The 9,472-nt window shown below is 48.9% G+C and overlaps 1 protein-coding gene across 1 annotated transcript; it reads right to left on the bottom strand.

The window, feature by feature from the left end:
* Positions 1–6,829: 6,829 nt before the first annotated feature.
* On the bottom strand, positions 6,830–8,252 carry LOC131748507 (melanoma-associated antigen B4-like). Its single transcript, XM_059050636.1, is given in 2 exon segments — positions 6,830–7,978; positions 7,980–8,252. Coding segments are annotated over 2 exon segments (1,422 nt in total).
* Positions 8,253–9,472: the final 1,220 nt, after the last annotated feature.

The raw sequence follows: 9,472 nt of genomic DNA on the forward strand, positions 1-9,472 counted from the left end.
TCCACGGTCTCTCAGTTATCTGTACTTCATTCCTGTTTATGACTGAATAATATTCCACTGTAAGAATATACCACATTCTGTTTGTCCGTGCATTCAGTGATGGAAATTTTGGGTTGTTTGCATTTTGGGGGCTTTTATGAATAATGCTTCTTTGAATATTTGGGTACAAAGATATGTTTGAATACAGTTTTTAAGTTATTTTGGTTATATACCTAGGAATGGAATTGCTGGGTCATAAGGTAATTCTTTGTTTAAATTTGAGGAACTACCAAACTGTTTCCCAAAGAGGCTGAACCATTTCACATTCTTCCCAGCAATGTATGAGGGATCCAATTTCTTCATATCCTCGCCAACACTTGTTATCTTCCAGTTTTTATAACCAACCTAGTGAAATGGTATCCCACTGTGGTTTTTTGGTATACATTTCCCTAATGAGTAATGATATTGAGTATCTTTTCATGTACTGTTTGGCCACTGGTATATCCTCTTTGTAGAAATGTCTATTCAGGTCCTCATCTCCAACTTATGAGGGAGGCTTTGGATATTGACCTCCTAGGTAAGCTCACTCATTGGTGTATTTATTCAGAGGCCGGCCTCAGCACACCGTTAACAGATTCCAGAGTTGGACTTGAGGGCACACTGGGGAAGTCTCAGGAGAAAGGAGCTCTAACGTGGGAAAGTGCTGGAGCTGAACACACGTGCTGGGACCAGGGCAGTCAGCTTTCAAGGAACCCTGGAGCGAGGGGCAGCAGGACTCTAGATAAACGAAGCCCACAGACAATCCCCCAATTATGGTTTATGCTTGTATTAACCTTCCTTCATCAGGACTGTCTTTAGTACTTTGGCTACAGGGTTTTTTGTTTGCTTGCTTGCTTTTTTTTTTTTTTTTTTTTTTTTTAATTGCCTGAAATCCAGTTTGAAGTAGTGAGGAGACAAGTGAATTAAAGGATACGAGGTCTGCCTCAGGCTGGGAAGAGTGGAACAGTGTGGCCTCTAGACGAATTCAGACCAAGGGTCTATTCCCAGCTCTGTCACAAGTCTTGTGAACTTGAGAAAATTGCAAGTTCATCATCTGCAAAGTGAGTCTGATAAGCCCTATCTTGTAGAGCCTTTGTAAGATACGTGACGTTTGTAAAGCACTTGCAACAGTGGTCTTTCAAGAATGGCACTTATTACTACGATAACTATGACCCCAGTCCATAATACCAACTCTTTGGGATTTTTTTCTTTAATCTCATGAGATGTCAGAAAATACGCAGCACCTTTGGAACCAACAAAACTGCTTAGGCAGTAAAACTATGTAAAATTTCCCCATTTGTAAATAGGTCATTTGAGTGTGGAGGAATCTCTCCCAGCTGGATGCTACTCAGAGGTTCTAGAATTTGCTGTCAAGGACCAACAACTTCCCTCCCAGGTGCCTTTTCATCCAAACCACCCCTATTTTCATTATAATTTCACCACCACCAAAAATGTAGCCTTCATTTGGAGTTCCCCAGATTACACTGAAGTAGTAGAACACCCCTTTAATGGAGTGGCCTCTGGCCCTTTGACCCCAGTGCAAAGAGTGCTATCACAGTGGCTTCTTGACATCTCACTCCAAGGAAGTATCATCCTTGTTTCTCAGAAACTCCCTGGAGGCGATGGGATTAAAACAAACACCTAGTTTGTGCACTGTGTTCACCTGCACCGGGACAGGAACACGGAACCCATCTTATTCCTGCCCCGGGTGGAGATTCTCTCTGTTTTACCCACAGTCCCAAAGTAAAAACTCAGGGTAATCTTCCATTCCAGTCTTCAGTCTCTCAACTCTTGAGGCCCACCATCGAAGGGTCCCACCCTCCCCCGCCACAATTCACTCAGCCTCATTTAGCCCACCATCCCGCCTAACTTAAAATCACCTCCTCAAGGGAGCTCCAGACTTCCTTGCTTCAGAGCATTTACACTTGACTGCTCTCATCTGGAACCTCCTCTCTTTCTCACCCCGTGTTTTAACTTGTCATTTATTTCGGTCTTAGAGTGTGTCTCACCATCTTCTTGATATGGCAGCAGCTCCTAGGCTCTAAAGTTCTATGGACAGTGGCTCAGTCTCCTTTTTCTTACCATCCCCAGTTCTGCCGTGGAGCCTTCCAAAGAGTAGATGCTCGATTAATGGTTGGGAATAAGAGTGGCAACGATAAGGAAGTCTACTTTATTATTGTTTAATTTCTCTCACAATCTTGAATAATCTAAGAAAACATCTTTCAATTTTAGAAAAAGAAGCACTAAAAGAATAAAACAAACCAAAAATGTACCACCATTTACTCTTTTCCTTTTCTTTTTTTTTACTTGACCCACATTATTTTACTGCCGAGTCTATTCACAGTTCCATGGAAATCCCTCTTCCATTGCTGTGTTTTCTTGTTCTAGGTCATAAAAAAAAAGATGGAAGGTTTCTAAATTTGTTTCATAAAATATCAAAACTTTAACTTGTACCTGATAAAAGTAATGAGTATGTGGTCCATACTGTCACCAGCAGAATGGCGATTTCCTTGGTTCTTGCCCTCCCAAAGAGGAAGAATTCAATCGAGAGGCGTAGAGCAGTTTTAAGTAGCAAGAGTTCAGTTAAGCAGAGCAAAAGTACACTCCCGAGAAAGCAGGAGAGCGGACTGTCTGGAAACCAGAAGCAGCCCCGCAATGGGGTAGGGCTGTGTCTTGTAGAGTGGTGGTCCCTCCCTGTGTCCTGTGATATTTGACTGACAGATCGATTGACAGCTTTAGGTTATAATAACTTTCCTGCTAGTAGGCAGGCACTTACCCATAAGCACCCAAGCAGAACCCATGGGGTGGGGCGGGGAAGAAAAAGCCGCAATGCTAAGTTATTACAAATGAGGCATAATGAACCCTGGGTTACCTTGAGTCACCTTTTAGGTCTTGGTGCGCCTGCGTCAACCTGTGCCGGCGGTGTTGTCTGGCTCGGTCGTGGTATGGCTGGAAACCTAGCAGTGGTCCTTGACCACGAGAGGGAGGAGCTCTGGGCATGCTCCAACCACCAGTGCCCAGGTAGGGGAGGGAAAGGCGAACCGTCCAGGATGGGGCAGGCCCGCTCATCTGTGACTCGCTATCCTCATCTTGGCTCTGGGCACCCTCTTCAGATCCTGGGCATGAAACCCCTGCATCACGAGAGCTAGTGGCTGGGGCTCCCTGGGACCCATTCCCTCTGCTGTTCTGAGGTTGATACCACAAACCTCCCTGGGATCTATGAGAAAGAAATGAAGGGGGTCCTCAGCTTATCAACCGTGTCCAGGTGCCCCCAGTACTGACTGCTCAGTGGGGAGATTTCTGTCCTGGCCTCTGGAGTCCTCAGTCCTCATTACGGGTCCTTAATTTGGCTACACATAGGGCCTGATATCCCCACCCCTTTCACTGAATGGCGGCTACACCTTCAAACTAAGGATTTCACCTCCCATAGACCTGATATAAATAAGTGTTGGTGGAGCTTCAGCTTGATAGGCCTGCCCTGGATCCTCAAGGGCTGTAACAAGGAGCAGGGCTGGATTCCTTATCACTTCTATTTAGTGGTAGATGATCCCTCAGTCCTTGCTTTGACCTCTGTCGTGGCCTGGAATTCCACCCTCCCTTGCCCTTAGGCCTGCCCCTTATACTAAGGCCAGCACCACCCTGAAACCCCTAGGAGAAAGTGAGATTCTCCTCATCTGACCATACCTGTCCTTGGTCTTCTGAGGCTGAGAGTAAGGAATGAATTCTATGGTTATGGGGTATGTGGTTCTCTTAGTCCTCAGGGTATTCACCTGGTCTCTGGAAAAACCTGGAAATAATCCCACTGCTGGCCCTAGGCCATACCCCTTAGACCATGTCCCTCACCCCCTTGTGACACCATAGGAGGAAATATGTCACATCATGTCAACAAAGCCCAGGCATCCCAGGGATACCAGGAAGGGCATGGTTCTGTGGGGTTCTCTCACAGTCTGAAGGCAGAGGTTTCCTTAAGTCCTCACTCGGGGTTCTCACCTTGATTCCTGGCAGGGCTTGGGACTCCTTCCTTTGCTTACCTAAGGACCCTCTCCTCGGACTAAGGTCCTCACTCCCTGAGGTGCCAGAGAGGCAAAGTCTGGGAATGCCACATGAGGCTACTCCTACCTGTGCCCTTCCAGGGTTGACATCAGGATTCAGGCTCCTTGGGGCTCTCTCTGTTCAGGGTAGGGGTGTGCCCTCAGTCCTCATTGAGGTTCCTCACCTTGACTTCTGAAGGGCCCTAAGTTTCCTCTCTCTTTCAACTTAAAAGTCACCCGTGTAGACCAAAGCTCTTATGTTCCTCTAAACCCTGAAAATAAGTGAGGGGATGCTCAGCCTGGCAGCCCTGCCTTGGCCTTCTAAGTCTGAGAGCAGACACAGGCCAGTCTCTCTGTGACTTCAGTTATGATGTGGTTTTTGTCTCTTCAGCCCTCATTCATGAGTCTTCACCTTGACTCCTATCTCTTCTATGAAAGGCTTCTTGGGAAATGCCACATCCTTGAAAACTCTTAATTGATCTCCCTACAACAAATGTTGCAGAGAATAGGTTGAGCCCCAGGAGTGATGTGAGATGGGAAGCTGCAGCCAAGCAAGGGCTCCAGCACAGGTGGTGTGCTATCAGAGAAAACACGCTGAGCTCTTCGTTCATTTCACTGGCCAGATATAGCCTTATATAACCTCAATTCTAATAGATTTACTTTCTGCAGGGAAAGGGCTGAATTAAATGATTTTGTGAGCCCCTGATCTTTTGAGGTTTACTGACATTTCCTTCATAGATAGTTATATTGTCACCAAATGCTATCTCTTTCTTTATTTGTACCTCACTTTTGTTTTCATATTTTTATTACTTATTCCTGGAGCTTTTTATTCCAAAACCATGTTTGGGGTATGAAGTCCTGCTTTTTAACACCTGAAATACATTTTGGACTAGCGAGCAGAAAAATGAAGTGACCCAGGTCGGCCTCAGCCCGGGAGGAGTGGCACAGTGTGGGCTCTAGAGGGATTCAGAGCCAGGGTTCAGTCCAGCTCCTGTCACTTACCAGCCTTGAATTTGAGAATATTCCAACTTCTTCATCTGCAAAGTGAGTCTGAAAAAGCCTATAGTGTAGGACCACAGGCACGCATGATGTATGTAAACCACCTGGCAGCTTGAGACAAAGTTTGGTACTTTCAATGAATGGCAGTTATTACTAAGATGATTTTGACCCCAAATGATAACAAACTTTCCTTCACAGAATTTTATTTCCAGCCTACATTAGAGAATACGCAACTGCAAACAATATAGAAATCCACATCAGCCAAAATGCCAAGCGAGTAAAACTAAGTAGTATTTCCCTATTAGAGCATTTGTTTTAATATTGTTATGGGGTCATCTCCTCCAGATGGATGCAACTAGGAGTTCATTTGTCTCAAGAACCAGCAACTTCCCTCCCAGGTGCCTCTTCATCCAAACCACCCCTAATTTCATTCATACCATTGCCACTAAAATTTGAGCCCTCCCTTAGAATTTGCCAAATTACACTCAAAATAACCTGATTAAAATGCCCTTTTAACAGAGCGAGCTCTGGCAATCCCATCCCACAAAAAGAGAGACAGTCCAGTGGCTTCTTGGCATCTCACTTCAATGAGTATCACCTTTATTTCTCAGAAACTCTCTGGACAGCTCATGCCTAAAACACCTAGTTTGAGTGTTCACTTGTCCTGGGGCAAGTGCATAGGACCCCTTCCATTCCCTAGGTGGGGATTCTCTCTGGTTTTTCCACATCCCAAAGTTAACCGTGAAGATGTGTTTTCCATTCCAGGTTTACTCTCTCAGCTCTGAGAAACACCATCTAAGTGGCCCTTTCCATCACTCCCACAGCTTCATCTAGCCCACCACGCATCCTGACTGATAATTACTTTCTGCCGAGGGACTAGAAGTTTCCCAAGACCCAACGCTGCCTTCATCAGGTAACTTACACTTCCTTGCTCTCATTTGGAACCTCCTCTTCCACACCCTCACTTAAAAAAATTTTTTTCATTTGTTTATTTCTTAGAGTGTATCTCACCATCTTCCTTACATGATAGCTGATGCTAGAGTCTAAAAATTCTATGGGCAGTGGCTTGGTCTTCATTTTCTTACCAACCATAGTAGTATTGGAGAGGCTTCCAAAGAGAAGATGGTCAATTAATTTGAGAGAAAAAAGAAGGAATGACCAAGAAGTCTTATGTATCGTGATTTAATTTGCAAACAGTTTGAATAACCTAAGCAAAGCTAGGTATATATTATTTAATTTTACAAGCAAAGAGACAGAGAAGAAGGCAAACTAAGAATTAACCAGCCTTTACTTTTGTTATCACCATTGTGAGATCCCAAATATTTTCCTGTGGGATTCTTCCTCATTTCCATGAAAAATCCTATTCCAATGCCATGTTACCTTATTCTGTAGCAAAAGGAAAATACTGAAGGCTTTTCAGGTTTGTTTTTTTTTGTTTTTTTTTTTTTTTTACAAATAGCAAACTCTTACTCTTAAAACTGAACAGCAATAAACATGACATCTATGACATTAATACACTTAGATTCTGAAGGAAAATAAACCTTCAGTGAAGTAATAACATTTGAAAAGATACTAAACATCTCTATCATAAATCTATCTATCTAGCTAGCATCTCTCTACCTACTTACCCACCTATCATCTGTCTATCTTTAACTAGGTATTCTTCATGTGGAAAAAAGAAAAAAAGATGTATATTTTATTAAAACTGCACCTAAACTACCATACTACTTAAAACTCTAAGAACATATATGTTTTGTTCCCTCCACCAATACTATTCTGCACTATTTAGGAGCTTGACTGCTCTCTTCCACAACACAGTGAACAAACTGCCCGCCGCCTCCCTCCCTAGATGTGGGAGTAGCTGCACGCCTTCGCCCTGGAAGTGCACTGCCCTCAGCAACAGCTGCAGCCCTGGCCGCGGCTCTCACTCTTGCTCTCTCTTCCTCATCTTTCAGAGCCTCCTCATAGAGCTCTGGGAAGGCACTGGGGACGCTACCAGTGATCTTGGCCACAAACTCGAGCACTTTCATCTTGCTGGTTTCAGCGTGGGCTCTCGGGCCCCACCGGAACTCATAGCGCGGAGGATCGCTGTTGGGCACCTGGCGGTACGTCAGGTACTTCTGCTGCACGAAATCTTTGCTGATGAGCCTCCTGGGCTCCCCAAAGATCAAGTGCCTCCTCCCAGCATACAAACCCAACGCATTGAGGAATTCCCAGATCTCCTCCTCGGTGGCACGGTTGCCCTTCGTGAAGATCGTGCCCAGGAGAATCATCAGGAGACCGGACGTGGGCAGCCCCGTCTCATCACTCAGACTTCCCTCACTTGGGAGAGGCAGCTTGCTGACGAGGATGTAGCAGTGATTGCTGGGGTCAACTTCCTTCAGCTCAAGGCCAAAGACCAGCTCCATGCGATCAGAGGTTCTCTTGAGGATCTCAGGGAAGTGCTTCTTGTACTTCTTGCTGAAAAGCTTCAGCATTGCTGCCTGCTGGATGGGCCCCTTCGTCTTGTACTTCTCCAGCAGGAACTGCATCAACATGCCAACCTTCCTGGAAAGAGGATCTCTGCAACTGCTGTGGGTGGAAGGTGCTGCCTGGGAGGTACTTGCACTTTTCTCATCTTGGCTCTGGGCACCCTCTTCAGATCCTGGGTATGAAACCCCTGCATCACGAGAGCTAGTGGCTGGGGCTCCCTGGGGCTCCCTGAGGCTCCTGGCAACAGGGGAGCACGGGGAAGTACCCCGAGAAACAGAAGCAGGGCACGAGGGCGACTCTTCTCTCTCTGCCGCCTCAGTGGCCTGGGCACCCTTGAGACTCTGAGTCTCCTGCCGGGACTGGTGGCGTTTCTTGTGGGCACGGCGCTTGCTCTTCTGGCCTCGAGGCATGATGACACCGGTCAGGGCCAGCAGGCGGGAGTGTGGGCAGGAAGGCAGGCAATGAGTGCACCTGGGGGAGGAACAAGGAGATGCTTTGAGCACCTTCAGCGGGGAGGTTCCTCCCTGGCTTTAACCAAGGCCACCTCTGTGGGGTCCTTGAGGGCACTGCTCGAGGACCCACAGGGCTCCTGTTCTCCTGCCCAGCCTGTCCCCTGAGACCCCTGTGGAGGACGGTAGAGTGAGCCTTGGGGCACAGCCAGCCAGCCCTGCCTGGGCAGTACGGGGGTGACGGTGGGGGCTGGCAGGGGAGGTAGGTCCCCGCGGTTCCCATTCAGAGTCAGGATGACAGTTGTTGGCAGGACTCCCCCACCCCACGCACCCCATCCCCTCTGCTGCTCTGAAGCTGACACCACCATCTTCCATGACACCCAGGAGGAGGAAAGGAGGGAGCGTTCAGCCCACCACCGAAGGGTTCGGGGACCCTCCCTCCTGCTGCCTGGTGGCCGCCCCTTCAGAACAAAGCTCTAACCTCCCTTGGACCTGGCACCGGAAATTACGGGCACTCTCAGCCTGACAGTCCTTTCTTGGGAGTTTAAGGGTTGACAGGAGGGGACAGGCCATATTCTCTCTTGTCCCTTCTCTTCGGGGTGGGTGACTCCCTTAGTCCTCACTCGGGGTCCTCCCTGGACGGCCGGTGCCGCCTGGAGCTCCTCTCTTGCCCCGAGGGCCATCTGCTCGCACAGTGCCGGCACCTCCTTGAGTCTCATTAGGAGGCAGTGAGGGTGACCACGCGGCCGCATGTGGCAGAGTTTTACCAAGCCTGCAGCGCGCGGCAGACAGGTGGAGGCCCTGTGGTTGGCGGCCCCACGGGTCCTCACTCAAGGGCTTGGGCTGACTCTTGGGAGTGCTTAGGGACGCGCCTTCTGCTGGCCTGCACCTCCCCTCTCAGACAGCAGCCCTCCCTTCTCCGTGTGTGGCCAGAAGGAAGCGGCTGACAACAGGGGAGGGGTTCTGAGGTGGCCCTGCGACGGGGAGGACGCTCCTCACCCTGACTCCTCCCGTGCCCTGGAAATCCTCCCTCTGCTGACCTGCGGCCAGCCCCTCAGAACAAGGCCCCCCTCCTCCCTGAGTCCCGCGTCCGTCCGCGTTCGCACTGAGGGAGCCCCTCAGTCTTTAGACCTGCCCGGAGGCTCCCTGGCCGACGTCAGGGACGGGGTCCGCGTGGCCGCCATTCTGGGGTGTGGAGCCCCTCTATCCTCACGATGGTCCCGTCCTTCTCTCTGCAGGGCCTGGGGCGCTCCCTCTACTGAGCTGAGCCAGGGTCCACCAGCCTCAGAGCGAGGCCTTCCTTGCCCGAGACCCCGCGGGGGAAGCGGATGGACCTGGGGCCTAACAGCCAGGCCCGAGCCTCTCAGGCCGAGAGCAGGGGCCGGGAGGGCGGGTCCCATGTGGCCGCCTCTTTTCGGAGGGAAAGGGGATTGGGGGTGTCGGGGGTGTCCCCGCACTTGTAACTGGGGTTACCTCACACTCTGACACCTGACGAGACGTGGG

Source organism: Kogia breviceps, chromosome X, assembly GCF_026419965.1.
Source record: "Kogia breviceps isolate mKogBre1 chromosome X, mKogBre1 haplotype 1, whole genome shotgun sequence".
Classification (NCBI taxonomy): domain Eukaryota; kingdom Metazoa; phylum Chordata; class Mammalia; order Artiodactyla; family Physeteridae; genus Kogia; species Kogia breviceps.